Raw genomic sequence first — 19,777 nt, 5'->3', positions numbered from 1 at the left:
CCCCATCTCTCCCTTCCCCAAGAATGAAAGGCTTGACCTGTTCATCCTTCCCAAAAAGGCACATCCTTGTGCCTTCAGCACTTAGCACAGTGTCTGAGACCTAAAGGTCATTGATACACATCTTCGTTGAATTAAAAGATCCTTACCAGGAGTTCGCTTCCTGGCTCAGTGGTTAATGAACCCGGCTAGTATCCATGAGGATGCGGGTTCGATCCCTGGCCTCGATCAGTGGTCAGGGATCCAGTGTTGCCATGAGCTATGGTGTAGGTTACAGATGAGGCTCGGATTGGACATTGCTGTGGCTGTGGCATAGGATGGCAGCTGTAGCTCCAATTGGACCCCTAACCTGGGAACCTCCATATGCAGCAAGTGCAGCCCTAAAAAAAAAAAAAAAAATTGTTAAATGCTATTACCCTTGGGTCTTGGCTCTCCTGGTCTAACACAAGAAGGCCAGGATATACCCACAGCTCTGAGGCTTTGAAGAGGAGCTGGCATCAGCCAGTTCTTCTCTGAGCCTCACTGTTCATTTGTGAAATGTGGGACTCTTTGATTCTGTCATGGGAATGTGATTTTTTGTTGTTGTTGTTAAATTGTCTGACCTGCCATATATGGAAGTTCCCGGCCCAGGTAGTGAATCCCCAAGACACAGCTACAGTAACACTGGATCCTTTAACCCACTGTGTGGGGCTGGGGATCGAACCCCCACCCCCACAACCACCCAAGCCACTGCAGTTGGATTCTTAACCCACTGTGCCACAGCAGGAACTCCTGAAATTTTAACTGAATGATTTCTAGGATTAAAACCAAGAAAAGTTAAAGATCACTGTTCATCACCCCAAACTACTCACTGATACTTAACTGAGGAAGAAAGAGGGTAAAGAGATGCTCACTTCAAATAATATGGAGCATGTTCTCTGTTTTATACCGAAGTGCCCCACGGTGGGGGATGAACCGTGGATGGCAGTTGTGTCCTGCTGACATCCTCACTCTTCCTGGCTTAGTTCCAAGTGGTTGTCTTTTTTTTTTTTTTTTCCTTGCCTTTTGTCTTTTAAGGGCCACACCCACGTCATATGGAGGTTCCCAGGCTAGGGGTCCAATCGGAGCAACAGCTGCTGGCCTACACCACAGCCACAGCAACGTGGGATTCGAGCCATATCTGCGACCTACACCACAGCTCACAGCAATGCTGGATCCAGGGGCCAAACCCAAAACCTCATGGTTCCTAATCGAATTCGTTAACCACCGAGCCACTATGGGAACTCCTTTTTTTTTTTTTTTTTTCCGGTCTTGTCTTTTTAAGCCTACACCTGCAGCATATGGAAGTTCCCAGGCTAGGGGTCTCATTAGAGCTACAGCTGCCCATCTACACCACAGCTCTTGGCAACACCGGATCCTTAACCCACTGAGCAAGACCAGGGATCAAAGCTGCATCCTCATGGATATTAGTTCGAGTTCTTACCCTGCTGAGACACAGCGGGAACTCCCAAGTGGTCATCTTTAATGTCCCCAGCATCTTTCGTCACCAGTTCACAAACTGAGGGCTGTGCTGGCCCCGCCACAGCCTGACCTCTCTCATCACTGATGCTCCCCTCTGAGTGTACTGTTCTCAGTGCTTTGCCTGTGAATAGAGACCCTCATTGGAGAGACCTTCGGATAGAAAGGAATCTGTTTGTTTTGGCACTGCTTATAAAATAGTCCATGCCAAGGTGGTTTTTTTGTTTTTTGTTTTTTCTGTCTTTCTAGGGCTGCACCCGCGGCATATGGAGGTTCCCAAGCTAGAGGTCTCATCAGAGCTGTAGCCACCGGCCTACGTCACAGCCACAGCAACACCAGATCCCAGCCACGTCTGCGACCTACACCACGGCTCCCAGCAACGCTGGATCCTTAACCCACTGAGCAAGGCCAGGGATCGAACCTGCAACCTCATGGTTCTTAGTCAGATTCGTTAACCACATAGCCATGACGGGAACTCCTAGTCCATGACGTTTTTTACTTTTTTCTCATGGTCCCCCTCTCCCCACCCAATCTCTCTGGATTTTCACCAGAGCCGTTTTCTTCTCACAGGGACATCCATACCACCACCGGGAAAATCAAAAGAGCCGTGCTCCAGTTCACTCCTGCTAGCTGGACCTACGTTCGATGGTTTGACCCCAAATCTTCATTTCAGAGAGTGGCTGGAGTATACCTTTTTATGATCATCTGGCAGGTATTTTGAAAGATGCTCAGAAATAGGGAGCAAACACCAAATGGCCAAAACCATCCTGAAATGTGGCGTTCATGCTCGTTGACATGACTTATCAGCTCCGTGCTTTAGAAGATGTAATAGTCTTTCCGCAGCTGATAGGTAGAATAATTAAAGTAATGCTATTACAGCCAAGGTCTTGCTTCATCGCGAGATGTTTTAAAATATGGATCTTTGAATTACAAATGGGAAACAGATTAAAATTCCTGAAACATTGTGCTCAGCATCCTTCACCCAGTGAGTTAGGTGTTGGATTGCTTTCTCGAATGATCATCTTTGGGACCAAGGCAGCACATGGAAGGCTCTTTCTTAACAGTCCGAATTCAACGTTTGATTTTTTAAAATTGTGTCTCATCTGTTACCACTTTGGGTAATTTTGTGGAGTGCTAGATAAAACAGCCCTCTGCTGCCTGTGGGGACTGGAGCCCTTTGGGAACCCAGGTCCTCTGGAGCCATGTCAGCGGTGGAGAGAGCCTCTCTTCCAAGCAGACGGAAGTGATTCACACAGCCAGGGGTCTCGGAAAGGGATTACCAATGGAATTGGGATTACCTGTGTTTTCCAATGGAAGCCTATTTTATTATTTTATTTTTTTGCTTTTTAGGCCACACTGGTGACACATGGAAGTTCCCAGGCTAGGGCTACGCCACAGCCATGCCAGATCTGAGCCGCATCTGCGACCTACACCATATCTCAAGACAATGCCGGCTCCTTAACCCACAGAGCAAGGCCAGAGATTGAACCCGCACATTCATGGATACTAGGCACCTTTCTTTGGTTTTGTTTTGCTTTTTAGTGCCACACCTGAGGCATATGGAGGTTCCCAGGCTAGGCGTCGAATCAGAGCTATAGCTGGCAGCCTATGCCACAGCCACAGCAACTCAGGATCTGAGCTGCATCTGCAACATACACCACAGCTCATGGCAACGCCAGATGCTTAACCCACTGAGGAAGGCCAGGGATCAAACCCACAGCCTCACGGTTCCTAATCGGATTCATTTCTGCTGTGTCACAACGGGAACTCCCCACCAGCCTTTTTTATTGACCCTCTTGTCCCCTGGTTAATTGCCTCAGAGCTTTAGGAAACTAACTGAGGGAAACCATCTTTCACCTGAAGGGTCTTTTAGAATCATCAGACGTTATATTTTGAACACATTTGTACCAAATACTCCCAACAGAAGGAGAAAATCGGCATGTGTCACTTGACAGACAGACAGTCCTTGCTCACAGATGGGGAATAATAACACCCATCTCAATAAATGGAGTTTGTGGCTACAGAGTGAAAGTGAATGTGAATAGTTAAATAGGATAGTTTGCAGAAGTCATTAGGTATTAAAAACGGCATGCAGGAGTTCCCACTGCAGCGCAGTGGGTTAATCTGACTGCAACAGCTCAAGTTGCTGCAGAGGTGTGCGTTTGATCGCCGGCCCAGTGCTCTGGCTTAAAGGACCCTGGTGTCCTTTATCCTGAGCATAGGTGGCAGCTGCGGCTCGGATGCAGTCCCTGGCCAGGGAACTTCCACTTGCTGAGGGTGCAGCCCTAAAATCTTTTTTAAAAAGGGCATGTAATTGGATTGTGATTAAGATTTACTTTACTGGGCAATGTCAGGAAAGGTAGAGGTTTTCTTGTATTACAAGGACCTAGGAGGAATTTGGATTTGTCCTGGAGAGATGGCACTGTGCACACTGGGACAGAGGCATTCCTCAGAACCCACTGTCCCCTTGGCTGTGAGCACTGCTGGGGTCAGCTTTCCCTGTGTGGTGATAACGAGTGAACCGTTTTTATTTTATAACCTTCAGGTCAGCACTGTAGGGAAGGGTACACATTTTATGTCACTGAAATGCATCTACCAGTCCATGGCATGTGCTCTTAAAGCAGTGACCTTTCCTAATCTCTGCCCCTTGATTAATTTGGAGGGGACACGCAGGAGCCAACAGGCATTGCGCACATCCGGCGACGTCTCTTTTGTGCTGCAAAGACTGGTCATGTGACGAGTGACCACAGGCACCACCCTTGGGGAGCAGTCCCCCTGCCAGGTGAAGGCTGGACCAAAAGTGGAGACACCGACTTTTTTTTTTTTTTTGCTTTTTAGGGCCACATCTGCGGCATATGGAGGTTCCCAGGCTAGGGGTCACATCAGAGCTGTAGCTGCCAGTCTATGCCACAGCCACAGCAACTCGGAATTCAAGGCACACCTGCGACCTACACCACAGCTCACAACAATACTGGATCCTTAGCCATTGAGAGAGGCCAGGGATCGAACCCGCATCTCCATAGATACTAGTTGGGTTCTTTACTGCTGAGCCACAACGGGAACCCCTCCATACCCACTTTTAAGAGCTGCCGTTGGTGGAGGATCTGCTCAGTTCCAGGCACATGCTGAGCAAGTCCACAGTCATCTCTCAGGCACATACCTCCAGCTTCCTTTGATTATTAGAGAGTTTGCTCTGCTGCAGGCAGACCTCTCTTAGACCTGGCCTAATTTCCGTCAGGCTGCAGAGGTGTTCCAGGGGGCATAGATTAGTTTTCGGGATTTCGCTGTCCTTAAAGCATCTCTCTCCCCAACCGTCCCAGCAGATCTCAGACATGAGCTAAGTGACAATCATGCAGACTTGGAAACGTGGCAAATGGTTGGCGACTCCTGTGCCCCTCTCACCACCCAGCACCTCCCCCAGACCCCTGCCTCGTTGGTGCTCATGTTGTCCTGGCTGTTACCTGGTTTAAATGACAATCCTTTGAGACCCAATACCTTTTTCTTTTTTTTTTTTTGTCTTTTCTAGGGCCACACCCGCAGCATATGTAGGTTCTCAGGCTAGGGGTCCAGTCAGAGCAGTAGCCACTGGCCTCCGTCACAGCCACAGCAACGCAGAATCCTAGCCGCATCCGGGACGTACACCACAGCTCATGGCAACGCCGGATCCTTAACCCACTGAGCGGGGCCAGGGATCAAACCCACATCCTCATGGATACCAGTCGGGTTCCCAACTAGTCGCTGAGCCTCGATGGGAACTCCCCAGTACTTTTTCTGAAAATGCTTTGAATGTACCAGTTATTTCCAGCTATGGACTGCCCATTGATGGACTAGGTGATCATGACTTAGCAAGAAGCATCAAGCTGACTCACGCCTCTTCTTTTGCAGCTGACTGAGTTGAATACCTTCTTCCTGAAACACATCTTTGTGTTCCAAGCCAGCCATCCATTAAGTTGGTGTAGAATTCTCTTTATCGGTGGCATCACGGCTCCCACAGTGAGGTAATTCTGTGTTAGTCTGACCATCATTTGAGTGTGTTCACCTGCTTTGTATTCTCCTGTGTACATAAGGGAAGCCACATGAGGAGCAGATTTTTCCATGAAAATGTCGTTCTAAAGAATTACGAGTCCAGGAGTTCCCATCGTGGCTCAGGGACTAGTCGGGAACCCGACTAGTCAGGTAACGAACCTGACTAGTATCCACGAGGATGCGGGTTCGATCCCGGGCCTCGCTCAGTGGGTTAAGGATCCATTGTTGCCATGATCTGTGGTGCAGGTCGCAGACGCAGCTCGGATCTCCGTTGCTATGGCTGTGGTGTGGGCTGGCAGCTGCAGCTCCAATTAGACCCCTAGCCTGGGAACCTCCATATGCTGCGGGTGTAGCCCTAAAAGAGAAAAAAAAAAACAAAAAAAGAATTATGAGTCCAGGCTCTCAAGAAAATGTTTTGCTTTGCAGACCTCAGTAACATGAAGACCTCACACCATTATGACCTTTACTGCTGTTCTTTGTTTTTTAGGGAGGGAAGGTTGTTAGTTTCTTAGGGTTTTTTGGCTTGCATGTGTGGCATGTGGACATTCCCAGGCCAAGGGTCAAACCCTTCCCACAGAAGTGACCTGAGCTACTGCAGTGACAACAGTAGATCCTTGGAGTTCCCATTGTGGCTCACGGTAATGAACTCAACTAGTATCCATGAGGACATGGGTTCGACACCTGGCCTCACTTAGTGGGTTAAGGATCCGGCATTGCTGTGACCTGCGGTGTAAGTCCCAGATGCAGCTGGGATCTGGCATTGCCATGGCTGTGGTGTAGACCGGCAGCTGCAGCTCCAATTTGACCCCTAGCCTGGGAAATTCTGCATGCTGCAGGTGCAACCCTAAAAAGACAAAAACAAAAACAAAAACAAACAAAAAACCCCCCACCAGATCCTTAACCAAAAGAGAACTCCCGGAGTTCCCGTCGTGGTGCAGTGGTTAACGAATCCGACTAGGAACCATGAGGTTGCGGGTTCAGTCCCTGCCCTTGCTCAGTGGGTTAACGATCCGGCGTTGCCATGAGCTGTGGTGTAGGTTGCAGACGCGGCTCGGATCCCGCGTTGCTGTGGCTCTGGCGTAGGCCGGCGGTTACAGCTCCGATTAGACCCCTAGCCTGGGAACCTCCATATGCCGCGGAAGCGGCCCAAAGAAATAGCAAAAAAAAAAGAGAACTCCCATTCTTTTTTTTTTTTTTTAAATCTCGTAACATCCTATTTAAAATAAAATGAGTAACAGAGATCTGAGGTTTCTTTAATGAGATTATTGAAAAATACAAATGTTTTTAATGGTGGATTGAAGTCATGCATGATGTTATTTTTAGAATGAGACTTAGCTCTTTCAGAGGCAATTCAGTTCATTTCCTTTTAAAAGTGTCCTTCCTGTAGTCCTCCAGGGACAGTGGGGACATGCCTGGGTATTCATGCCACCCCTCCCCTGGCTACATGACTCACGCAGGCCGAGGAATGAGGCGCTATTCAGAGGCGTCCCTCGTATGGACCAGTCCCTGTGAACTTCAAAGCAAAACACTTTGTTTTGTTTAATTGTTCCTATTTCAAAATGGCATTTGGGTTTTTTAACTAGTATGCAGTATTGGACTTGATTGGTACAAACGCCCTGGGTCTCTGCTCAGCTGATACACAAACTCAGCAACTGAGTTTGCTCTTCAGAAGCTGTAGAAAAACTAAATTCTTTTTTTTCTTTTTTTTTTGCTTTTTAGGGCCACACCTGGCATATAGAAGTTCCCGGGCTAGGGGTCCAATCTGCGCTGCAGCTGCCAGCCTACACCACAGCCACAGCAACATGGGCTCTGACCTGTGTCTGCGACCTACACTGCAGCTCATGGCAATGCTGGATCCTTAACCCACTGATCAAGGCCAGGGATCGAACCTTCGTCTTCATGGTTCCTAGTTGGATTCGTTTCCACTGAGCCACGACGGGAACTCTGACAGGTATTTTATTATATGTGTAAAAACAGCAAAGTAACAGTTGGTAAACTGCATCCTTTTGGCACTTTATAGACCAGTGGACTGTTGAAGTGGTCATCTCACAAATGCTGTTTTCCTTTGGTGGCTTGGAGCCTCTCTGCCAAATTTAAAATCTGATTTAATTTGAGGCTTACACTCATTTTCAGGAAAGATTAGCAGCCATCTCTTCATGAAATTAGGAGCAATCAACAAGTCATTAAGCAGGGAAAGAAATCACTTATTAAACGGAACAGCAGATCACTTGTGATTTATCATAAAATTTCAAAACTGTTAAGACATTTCATTACAAAAACTAGAGACTAAACCAGAGACTGAAAAATCCAGTGTTTGGACTTTCTGAGAGCTCCTCCAAATTTTTGCCAAACCCTATGGGTTTTCACACTATTTGTTTTTGTTGAAAAATTAGCCACTTTCTGTGTTCTTCCCCTTCTTAAGGCTCTTTATGTGTAAGAAGATCCTTTGACAAGCTTCTTGGAAAGGTGGAGGTGCTCTAATGGGTTTTAACACAGCCATCCAAATAGCAAATGCCAGGCCCTAAATAAGGAGAGAAGGCTCAGTAAGCTTCAGTATAAATCATTGCATACACACCAAGAGTTCCTGCTGTGGAGCATTGGAAACTAGTCCAACTGGTATCCATGAGGATGCCAGTTATATCCCTGGCCTTGGCCAGTGGGTTAAGGATCTGGCATTGCAGTGAGCTGTGGTGTAGGCTAGCAGTGTAGCTCCTATTTGACCCCTCGCCTGGGAATTTCTATATGCCACAATTACAGCCCTAAAAGTGGGGGGGGGGGGAATCATACATACACACCATGTCTCTGTTTTCTTTCTTTTTGGTTGGACTTTTTGGCTCTGCTTTGAGAAGATCTTTGAGTGAATTTTTTTTTTTGTCTTTTCTAGGGCCGTTCCCATGGCATATGGAGGTTCCCAGGCTAGGGGTCGAATCGGAGCTGTACCTGCCGGCCTACACCAGAGCCACAGCAACTCGGGATCCGAGCCGCATCTGCGACCTACACCACAGCTCATGGCAACACCGGATCCTTAACCCACTGAGCAAGGCCAGGGATTGAACCCTCAACCTCATGGTTCCTAGTCGGATTCATTAACCACTGAGCCACTATGGGAGCGCCAAAATACTTCTTTATAATGTTTTAAATATGTTGGATATATATATAAATGAATTTCATCTGTTCCTTTTTTTTTTTGTCTTTTTAGGACCACACCTGTGGCATATGGAAGTTCCTAGGCTAGGGGTCAAATCTGAGCTGTAGCTGCTGGTCTATGCCATAGCCACAGCAGTGCCAGATCCGAGCTGCGTCTGCGACCTACACCACAGCTCATGGCAACTCTGGATCCTTAACCCACTGAGTGAGGCCAGGACTCAAGCCCACACCCTCATGGATGCTAGTCGGGTTTGTTAACCCCGAGCCACGACAGGAAGTCCCATCTGTTCTTTTTTTTTTAACGTGGTTATTAAAGAAATCTTAAGTGGCATTTGTGGCTCATCCTGCATTTCTTTCTATTGGATGGATGCTGCAGTGAGCTTTCATCTCCATGGCATCGCCTCTTTCCGGATCCTGTCAGTAACATTCAAAGTCATTGCCCTCCGTGAAAGTGAGATGCAGCTCCAGTCCCATTCCAGCTTCTGAGAACCAAAAATGAGTCTATTTCTTGCCTGCTTAAGAGCAGCAACCTTTGTCCTAGAGGAAAATCCAGAGGTGACCATGCACGTGACCTTCTGGAATCACCTCCCTGGAGAGAGACAGAAGCACCCACCTGAGGTGGCTTTGGCTCAAGGCTGTGGGAGTCTTTGCGTCTGAATCAAGACTGCCTTTGCCAGTCATCTGGCTCTTTAAACCACGTGCCCCTCGCACTAACCCAATCCAGATTCTTAGCCTCTTACAGGAATGTTTCAACAGGCACCCGCTTCCTGCTCCCTTCACTAGAACTAGACCAGGCAGGCTGAGTATGTGGAACAAGGCAGGCATTTTTTTATATTCCTGCTGTCAGAGTGATTTAATTCTATATTGACTTGCTGGTCTTCCAGAAGCTCTCAGTGAATTCCACCTTTGTTCTTTCAGACAGTACTACGCTTACCTCACCGACACGCAGTGCAAACGCGTGGGAACACAGTGCTGGGTGTTTGGGTGAGTAATCTGTTATTGTGGGTGTTTAAATTTTAGCCTCTAAAATTCATTGGTTATACCTTGATCCTATTATATTAAGTGCCTTGGCAGTGCAGCTTTCCTGGGAAGGCTAGATGTTGCTTTTGTGTGTTTTTTGTTTGTGTTTTATGATTTGTGTTTTGCTTTTTAGAGCTACACCTGCGGCATGTGGAAGTTCCCTGGCTAGGGGGTCGCATCAGAGCTATAGCCGCAGGCCTACACCACAGCCACAGAAACTCGAGATCCACACCACATCTGCAACCTACACTGCAGCTCACAGAGACGCCAGATCCTTAACCCACTGAACGAGGCCAGGGATCAAACCCTCATCCTCATGGATACTAGTCGGATTATTTCTACTGAGCCTCAATGGGAACTCCTAGATGTTGCTTTTGTATAGCTTTCATTTTTTTTTTAAACATTCTTTTCCTGATTTCAGTTTAGAATAGTTAATTGTCAACTTCTAGAAAGGGTGTAGAAACTACTTTAAAAAAAAAAAAAGTTAGGAAATCAAAAGATATTTCCCACATAGAACTTGGAGACCTTGTTTCTTGAAATAAATTAGACAGAAAATGAATTGTCTGAATTCCCTCTGAAATCGATGGTGAGTTTGGAATAACATCTCGTGATGGGCCTTCCCACACTTCATGTTACTTTCACACCAAGAAGACCCCCCCAAAACAGCTGCTTGTTGAATACCAGAGTCTGCTTTTATTGTCCCAAAGAGAACTAACACATAGTCACATGGTCGCAATTTATTGTCTCATGACAGATAAAAATGCTGTACCTGAATTCATTAGTATTCAAATAATTTGAAGGAAACCATAGGTTATCCGGTTAAAGGCCCAGTGTTACAGGTAAGACCCTCTTCACTGTCTCAGACAAGTGGTCCTTCTCCTTAAACACCATCAACACCTTCCTATCCAGCAACCAAAGCTCCAGAGATGTCTGTACGTGAAGTTCAGTCCTTAGAGAGTTTAGATTCAGGACCTAATCTAGGTTCTAAATTGAATGTGACCTTATAAAGAAAATCTGATGAAACCTCCAACAGATTTTTTTTTTCTCTTTATAGCCACACCTGTTGATATATTTAAGTTCCCAGGCTAGGGATCAAATCCCAGCCACATCTGCGACCTCTACCCCTGCGTGTAGCAGTGCTGGATCCTCAACTCACTGAGCAAGGCCAAAGATTGAACCCACATCCTCATGGACACTGTGTTGGATTCTTAACCTACTGAGCCACAATGGGAACTCCTCCAACAGATAACTTTTCTCCCATTAAAAAGTAATACATGGAGTTCCTTTTGTGGCTCAGCAGAAATAGGACTAGCATCCAGGAAGATGCAGGTTTGATCCCTGGCCTCACTCAGTGGGTTAAGGATCCGATGTTGCCATAAGCTGTGATGTAGGTCACAGATATGGCTCGGATCTGGCATTGGTGTGGCTGTGGTGTAGGCCAATGGCTGCAGCTTTGATTCAATCCCTAGCCTGGGAACCTCCATATGCTGCAGGAGCGGCCCAAGAAACAGCAAAAAGACCAAAAAAAAAGAATTTGACTGCAACTGCTTGGATTGCTGCAGAGGTGAGGCTTCGATCCCAGGTCTAGTGCAATGGATTAAAGGATATAGCATTGCGACAGTTGCAACTTAGGTTGCAGCTGTGACTCAGGTTCAGTCCCTGGCCTGGGAATCCCTCAGGGGAAAAAACCCTAATATCTCTGAGGACACAAGTTTGACCCCTGGCCTCACTCAGTGGGTTAAGGATGTGGCCTTGCTGTGAGCTGTGATGTAGGTGGCATATGCTGCTTGGATCCTACATGGCGGTGGCCCTGGTGTAGGCTGGCAGCTGCAGCCCCAGTTTGACCCGTACGCTGGGAACTTCCATATGCTGGGGGTGCAGCCCTAAAAAGACAAAAAAAAAAAAGAGAAGAAACAAAAGATCATCCAAAGACATCAACTACTTAGCGATAATTGCTGCTAGTATTGCATTGTTATTGCTTCCAAACATTTTTCTGTGTGTGTGTGTGTGTGTCCAGTTCTCATTCCAGATTCTGAGGGGTTACTTAAGTTAGATTTAGGCAAGTTTCCCACTGCTCTCTGCCCAGAAGACAAAGGGCCATTGTCTCTCTTTCTCATAAATTCTGTGATGTAAGCTAATTTTCCTACCCGAAGTAGCTTGAAGGGTGATAGTATGGATTGGATGTCTCTTGTTTAGTGATCCAGAGGGAGAGAGAATTTTTGCATCTGCTAGATTCCTAGTATATTTTTGTCATGGGGCTGCGGGGTGGGGGTGGGGGGAGGCTCCCCTCTGCCTTCTGCCCTCTTACTATCTTATCCAGGGAAGGGGGATCTTTCCTCCTTTTGAGTTCTTCTGCCACTCACATCTACCTTTTTTTTCTTTTCTTTTTTTTTGTCTTTTTTTTGTCTTTTTGCCATTTCTTGGGCTGCCCTTGCGGCATATGGAGGTTCCCAGGCTACGGGTCTAATTGGAGCTGTAGACACCGGCCTACACCAGAGCCACAGCAATGCAGGACCCGAGCCACATCTGTGACCTGCACCACAGCTCCCGGCAACGCCGGATCCTTAACCCACTGAGTGAAGCCAGGAATCGAACCCGCAACCTCATGGTTCCTAGTCAGATTCATTAACCACTGTGCCACGACGGGAACTCCCTCACATCTTCTTTCTACATGCATTTTCTCTTCGTGTTTTAAAGTCCTTACCTGAGTCTTCTTCGTGCTGTAAAGCTGCCTCCAGCTTCTTCTCTGATGTTTGTTCCTCAAGGCCACCACTTCTCCTCTTCTTCCCTATCCCCTCCCTCCTTCCTTGTTGCCCTCATTTTGTCTTTTTTCTTTTTCTAATGAACATTTTTATTTTATTATTATTATTATTATTATTCGCTTTTTAGGGCTGCGCCTGTGGCACATAGAAGTTCCCAGGCTAGGAGTTGAATCAGACCTACAGCTGCCGACCTACGCCACAGCCGCTGCAACACCAGATCCGAGCCAAGTCTGTGACCTACACCACAGCTCACAGCAACTTTGGATCCTTAACCCACTGAGCAAGGCCAGGGGTGGAACCCACGTCCTCATGGATACTCGTGGAGTTCCTTACCACTGAGCTACAGCAGGAACTCCAAAAAATTTTTTTATTATACTTGTTCTGTCAAATGCTGCTGTACAGCAAAGTGACCCAGTCATACATATATATACATTCTTTTTCTCACATTTTCTTCTATCATGTTCTATCACAAGTGATTAGATGTCGTCCCCTGTGCCAGGACCTCATTGCTTATCCATTCTAGATGTAATAGTTTGTGTCTACGAACCCCAAACTCCCAGTCCACCCCACTCCCTCCCCCGCCCCCTTGGCAACTCCAAGTCTGATCCCTGTGTTGTGTCTGTGAGTCTGTTTCTATTCTATAGATAGGTTCATCTGTGCCCTATTTTAGATTCCACATATAGGTGATATCATTTGGTATTTGTCTTTCTCCTTCTGGCTTACTTCACTTTCTTTTTCTTTTTTTTTTTTAAATTTGAATGTGAACCTGTTTTTTTTTTTTTTTTTTACTGTGTCATTCCATTTATTTATTTTTTTAAATTTTTTTTATTACTCAAATGAATTTATCACATCTGTAGTTGTATAATGATCATCACAAGCCAGTTTCACAGGATTTCCATCCCACAACCCAAGCACATTCCCCCACCCCCCAAACTGTCTCCTCCGGAGACTGTACGTTTTTCAATGTCTGTGAGTCAGCATCTGTTGTGCAAAGAAGTTCAGTCTGTCCGTTTTTCAGATTCCACATGTCAGTGAAAGCATTGGATGTTGGTGTCTCATTGTATGGCTGACTTCACTTAGCATGGTAATTTCTAGGTCCATCCATGTTGCTAAAAATGCCTGTATTTCATTCAGAGGAGTGGATCAAGAAGATGTGGTGCATGTACACAATAGAATATTACTCAGCCATTAAAATGAATGAAATACTGGCATTTTTTTTTTTTAAACTTCACTTTCATTTTGTCGGTTTTTTCATCCATCAAAACAGCAAGCACTTAAATGTCTGATTTCCGTTAACAATTCCGTATACCTATAAAGATGCAAAGCCCTAAAGCTTTCTTTTCACTAACTTGGAAATGACTTCGGCCTTATCAGGGTGTGGAGATAGGAGGCAGCAGAGGAGGAGCCCAGGTTGAGGGTTGGATTTTGCCTTAGGGGAGGCAGGAGGGGGAGGGGAAGGGTCAGCAGGACCCCCTGAGGCTGTGCTTCCCAAGGAGAGAATTGGGCTGCCTTCTAAAGAAAAGGTGCTGGAACCCTTATTCCTGGAAGGAAGGCTTCCAGGCTTTGGCCTTAATAGGAGTGAGCAGACACTTTTTCTCTTCTGGAAAGTTCTTCCTAACCAAAGCCTCACGCCTGAATGTCTGCAACACTTCTTGGCTACTTACAGGATTGTATCCTAGTTGTGTCACGTGTATAGACATCTTGGTTCTATTGTTGGAGTGCCAGCTCCTGGCTGGCAGGAGAGTGGCTGACCCATGCCCTGAGGCATCTCACCTGTGGGGTAGCATCTGTGGGATGCAGGCAGGCTGTGGCATCCTCAGAACCCCAGAGCTCATTGTGGTAGCAAATGGAAGCTTCCTCCGCTTCTCAAGGTTGGCTTTTGCATCCAGCTTACACATACCAAGCAGAACACTTTGGTACCCCAATTTTCATAATAACCTCCTCACATTCTTTTTGTTTGTGTTTTTAGGGCCACACCCGAGGCACATGGAAGTTCCCAGGCTGGAGTTTGAATCGAAGCCACAGCTGCTGGCCTACACCACAGCCACAGCAACACTGGGTCTGAGCTGCCTCTGTGACCTGCACCACGGCCGTGGCAACTGTGGATCCTTAATCCACCGAGGGAGGCCAGGGATTGAACCCACATCCTCGCAGAGACTATGTCTGAGCCTCCACGGGAACTCCCCTGCTCACATTCTTATTCCACTCACTGAGGACCTCCACACACCCGGCTCTACGTTAATGCAGATGATGATAATATCATCTTCATTCTGAGAGAGGAGCCAAGTGAGTCCACGGGCCGGCCTCACCCCCGGCAGAAGCACCTCTGGATCCCAGATGTTTGTCTGCCCTCTGCCCTTGGTGGCTCAAGATAAGGGTAGCCCCAGCACCAAAGCAGCGGGGGAGTCCTGACTCAGTCCCATCAAACCACAGCTTGGCCACCTCTCTCCGTCTGGTCAAGATCCACAATTGAAATTGGCGCTATGTTAAAAGCAAAGAGCTGTGCTGGGGGCAGCCCCGGCTCAGGGGTTGGTGTTGTCTCTGCTGACAGGCTTCGTCCAGGCTCCCACGGTGCCCAGAGCTTCCACCTCAAGCTTTAAACCAGCAGACATGTGAGTCTTGTACAGAAGTAACATTGACCTTCCAGAAGGATGTTATTTATGAGGATTCCCGCTAAGGGGTAACGGGTAGAGGGTCCCTGTGATTGTTGGCTTTAAAGGCATCCTGCTTGCTGCCTCTTCCCACATCTCCATGGCTCCACCCCTGAGCCTCGCCCTGGATTAGAAGCCTCCCTCCTTCACTCTAGTTCAGCTGCCAGAATGATCATCTTAAAATGTGAAATGCATCGTATTCAGCCCTCTGCTCCAAGGACTCAGGAGCTCCCATGTCCCTCAGACTAAAAGCCAAGCCCTGGTCCCATGTTACCTTAACCACACGGGGGAGGGAGCCCCTTCCCCTCCCTCCACCTGGTCTCTGCTCCGAGACCACTTTCTCACTGAGAAGGCCACATGCATGACAGCCACCTTGGCTGATTCCTTAGCATGTGGGATCCAATCATCCTGAAGCTCCTGATGGAAAAGCGCTGGTCTTTAGAACAGACTTCAGGTCATTATGAGGTCGATTGAGTGGTTCCTGACCAGCATTTTCTGAAAATCAAATGGAGCCAAGAAAATGTCAGAGCAGGGGGACAGATGTTTTGTGTAACTTTTTTTTTGTCTTTTGTCTTTTTTTTTTTTTTTTTTTTTTGAGGGCTGCACACGTGGCATATGGAGGTTCCCAGGCTAGGGGTCAGATCGGAGCTGAAGCCACTGGCCTACGTCTCCGCCACAGCAACATAGGATTTGAGCCACGTCTGTGACCTACACCACAGCTCAAGGCAACGCCAGACCCTTAACCCACTGAGTGAGGCCAGGGATCAAACCCACAATCTCATGGTTCCTAGTTGGATTTGTTTCCACTGCGCCACCACAGGAACTCCTTGTGTAACTTTTGTTTCAGTGTGTGTCTGTGTGTCTGTGTGTGTCTGCTGGCTCCAATGAAAAACGTGTTTCTCACTGCTGGTCTCAGATTCCAGAAGTTTGAGAAACACAGCTCTAGTTTGCTGGTCACCAAGCTCTTGAAAGCTGCCTCCATCAGCTGAATATCCAGAGATCTCTCAGAGTAAACTCCGGCTGTTCTGTCTGGTTAAGGGCAGGTGGGCACACAGCTTTCCTGGACGGGACACTGTGTTGTGGCAGAAGGCCCAGCCCTCTAGGGGCTGCCTCTGCTTCCTGCACCCGCTGCCAGCCCCCTTCCCCTCGCTCCTCTGCTGCCCTCTAGTGTCGGCTCGTGGTCTAGCCTTGAGGGGAACCACGGACCCTGCTCTCCCAAGCCCTTGTGCATCTCAGTTGAAATGGACCTTTCTTACGTGTGCTGTGCTTTGTTGGGGCCGGGAGGTGGGGCTTCTTTAAAGGTTCAGGCAACCACTCCTCAATCTTGTTTGGTTGTGGCTGGGGGACAAGACAGCCACACACTCCAGACACAGATTTGAGAGGCTTTCTGCTCTGTCCAGGTGGTTCTGATTCCAGGCATTCAGTTGTTTAGAGTCATCCACCCTTTTGACCATGGCAGTGACCTCTGTGTCTGCCAGTGGGGAGGGGACCCAGGACCCTCTGGGCGCCTTCCTGCCTTGTTAAGGATGATGCTGTGGACTGGAGCTGCAGGACCAGTCTCTGATCGTCCAGATTCCATCTCGGGCAAGGAACACCTAAAATAGCATTGTCTGAAATCGCTATTCCAGAGCAGTCTTTGGGATTACATGACCAGCCATGTCCCTCTCGCCTCATCCATTCTTACCGTCAAGCTCTGAACCTTAATAAAGGGCTGATGTTAATATTCACAAATGAAGATGTCTAGTACAAGATTGGCTTTTCGCTTTAATGTCTTAATTAAAGAGTAAAACATGAAGTTTTTTTATTTAGCAAAATTGCTTACAGATGAGAGGATAAAGGGTTTTTTTTATTGTCAGTAGAACTGGGGCATATGAGATCTGGAAATTCTTAGATGCCTGGGAGGGAATGTGATTCCTGCCTTCAAGTTACTGAAAACTCACTTGTGGAGCTCCCGTGGTGGCTCAGCGGGTTAAGACCCCAGCTAGTATCCATGAGGATGCAGCCTCAATTCCTGGCCTCATTCGGTGAGGGTTTAGGATCCATCATTGCCCTGAGCTGCAGTGTAGGGCACAGATGGGGCTCAGATCCCAAGTTGCTATGGCTGTGGCAGAGGCTGACAACTGCAGCTCCGATTTGACCTCTAGCCTGGGAACTTCCATATGCCATGAGTGCAGCCCTAAAAAGAAAAAAAAACAAAACAAAACTCACTTGGAAGGTTTAGACTCTCATGTTCAATTGCAGTGGGCAGTCAGGATCCTTGTTTAGAAGGAGGCAGATACCAGCCTGAGACAAGGAACCGCTTCCCAACAGCATAAGAGATTGAGCAGCAGCAGAAGCTGCCCACAGAGGTGGGCTCCCTGTCCCTGTGAGGGTCCCAATGGAGGGGGTGACTGGCCACCCCTTTGTGATAGGCTCTCGCTTCCATGACACCAGGTGGCCTCCAGCTATGAAAACATATGACTTGAGATTGTGGTCTGTGAGGAAGGAAGATGTAAAAAAATATTTTATTTCTGGGGAAGGAAAGAGGGATGAATAGGCAGAGCACAGAAGGGCTTTAGGGTGGTAAGACTGCTGTAAGATCCTATAGGGGTGGCTCTGTGTCACTAACATCTGTTCAAACCCATAGAAAGTACATCACCAAGAGTGAACTCGGAGGTCACCTGTGCACTTTGGGTGATGAAGTGTGTCAGTGCAGGTTCATCCGTTGTGACAGATGTACCCCTCTGCTGGGGGATGCTGATCCCGGTCGGGGGGGGGGGGAGTCTGTGTCAGAAAAGGAGGCAGAGGGTATAGGCACTCTATACCTTCCCCCAGGTTTGCTGTGAACCTAAAAAACTTCTCTAAGCAAAAAGTAGTCTGAAAAAAAGAAGAGAGGAGTCACCATAAAATAAACTTTTAAAAATTAAACCTAAATATATCTAAAACATATGTAATAATAATAGTGGGCTAGACCAGACAGAGTCTTTTTATGGGGAACATGCTCCTAGTGTTTGGGGCAGAAATCTTCGGACCAGTAGAAGCTGTTGATGGGATTATGCAATTTCTGGTAATGCCTTTTGCTCTGGGAAGATGAATGGGTGTTTCACCTCCTGTTCTCTCTAATAGGGTCATTGGTTTCCTGGAAGCTATTGTCTGCATAAAATTTGGACAAGATCTCTTCTCTAAGACCCAGATACTCTATGTTGTACTTTGGCTTCTTTGCGTGGTAAGTCATGTCTTCTTTGCCTCAAAGTATAAAGCTAAACTCCCCGTGGTATCTTCTAAAATAAAACAAAATTCTCTTGGGCACCAAGGTTCTTCAGAAGTTCACAGACAGGATGTTGCACGTGTAGTAACTCAAGATTGGCCCTGAGTCTGAAGCTTAAGAATAAATACAGAGAGGAGTTCCCGTTGTGGCGTAGCAGAAACAAATCCGACTAGGAACCATGAGGTTGCGGGTTTGATCCCTGGCCTCGCTCAGTGGGTTAAGGATCTAGCGTTGCCGTGAGCTGTGGTGTAGGTTCCAGACACGGCTCAGATCCTGTGTTGCTGTGACTGTGGTGTAGGCTGGTGGTGGCGGCGGCGGCAGCTCCGATTCGACCCCTAGCCTGGGAACCTCCATATGCCGTGGGTGCAGCCCTAAAAAGACAAAAGGCCAAAAAATAATAATAATAATAATAACAAAGAATAAAAAAAATTAAAAAAAAGAGTAAATAAACAGAGGACCACATGGCCCCCAAACTTGGCCACCTTTGCAGGTTCTGCTCTGATGCGCTGAGCAGGTGCATCATACTCTTACTGCTTTCACTTATAAGACTTCGTCTACACTTGCTGAGAATTTCTGGCCTATCATGAAGGACAAGGACAATTACAATGCCCTGTAATGTATGTATATGTCCATATGTCCAGGTGTCCAAAGGTTTATGTACAGAATGATGGACTGTGGTTTAGAGGCCACATGAGATGTTGAAGGTAATCAGAGCACCGTTTCTGCTCCATGAGCCGACTTTATAGGCCAAGCCTGTGTCAGATGAGTTTTTCTCTCTGAGGAGAAGAGCCGGGGGGCCTCTAGCTCCACTGTTCTGGGACTTTTCCCTCATCTTTCAAATGAAGCAAGCTCTTTACCTTGCTTAAAATCCTGTGATTGTGCTTCTGTTCTGTTGATGTGGAATCTCATTTCCCAGACCAAGGATTGAACCTGGACCGCCGTGGTGAAAGCACCAAGTCCTAACCGCTAGACCACCAGGAAACTCGCAGTGATTGCCCTTCTTACTTATTTATTGTTTTTATAACTGTACCTGCGGCACATGGAAGTTCCCAGGCTAGGGGTGGCATTGGAGCTGCGGCTGCTGGCCTACACCAGAGCCACAGCCACACGGGATCCAAGCTGTGTCTGCGACCTGCATCATAGCGCACGGTAATACTGGCTCCTTAACCCACTGAGTGAGGCCAGGGATTGAACCCACATCCTCACAAAGACTAGGTCAGGTCTTTAACCCCCTGAGCCACAACGGGAATTCCTATACCACCCTTTAATTTGTTTTGTTATTTTGGAGAAAAGTCTTATTTTTACATTTAAGATTCTCCACTTTGACTTCACTTGGTCCAGAAAATCAACTTGGGCTTTTTTTATACTCAGAGAAAATTTCAGACATCTGGAAGTAGATAGAGTAGCTCACCCCTCGCGACCCTGTCACC

At 47.2% G+C, this 19,777-nt stretch overlaps 1 protein-coding gene across 3 annotated transcripts in view; it reads left to right on the top strand.

Moving 5' to 3' along the window:
* Positions 1–19,777, top strand: part of PTDSS1 (phosphatidylserine synthase 1) — a 78,830-nt gene that overhangs the window by 43,319 nt on the left and 15,734 nt on the right. For all 3 annotated transcript variants that reach the window (XM_047783563.1, XM_047783564.1, XM_047783565.1), the window contains 4 exons: positions 2,065–2,206; positions 5,380–5,492; positions 9,586–9,651; positions 18,206–18,305. In XM_047783563.1, coding sequence (XP_047639519.1) covers positions 2,065–2,206; positions 5,380–5,492; positions 9,586–9,651; positions 18,206–18,305 — 421 coding nt within the window. The remainder of the gene's footprint in view (positions 1–2,064; positions 2,207–5,379; positions 5,493–9,585; positions 9,652–18,205; positions 18,306–19,777) is intronic.

The sequence above is a fragment of the Phacochoerus africanus genome, chromosome 6 (assembly GCF_016906955.1).
Source record: "Phacochoerus africanus isolate WHEZ1 chromosome 6, ROS_Pafr_v1, whole genome shotgun sequence".
Lineage (NCBI taxonomy): Eukaryota > Metazoa > Chordata > Mammalia > Artiodactyla > Suidae > Phacochoerus > Phacochoerus africanus.
The sequence above is the reverse complement of the archived record's forward strand: the minus strand, read 5'-3'. Positions and strand labels throughout refer to the sequence as shown.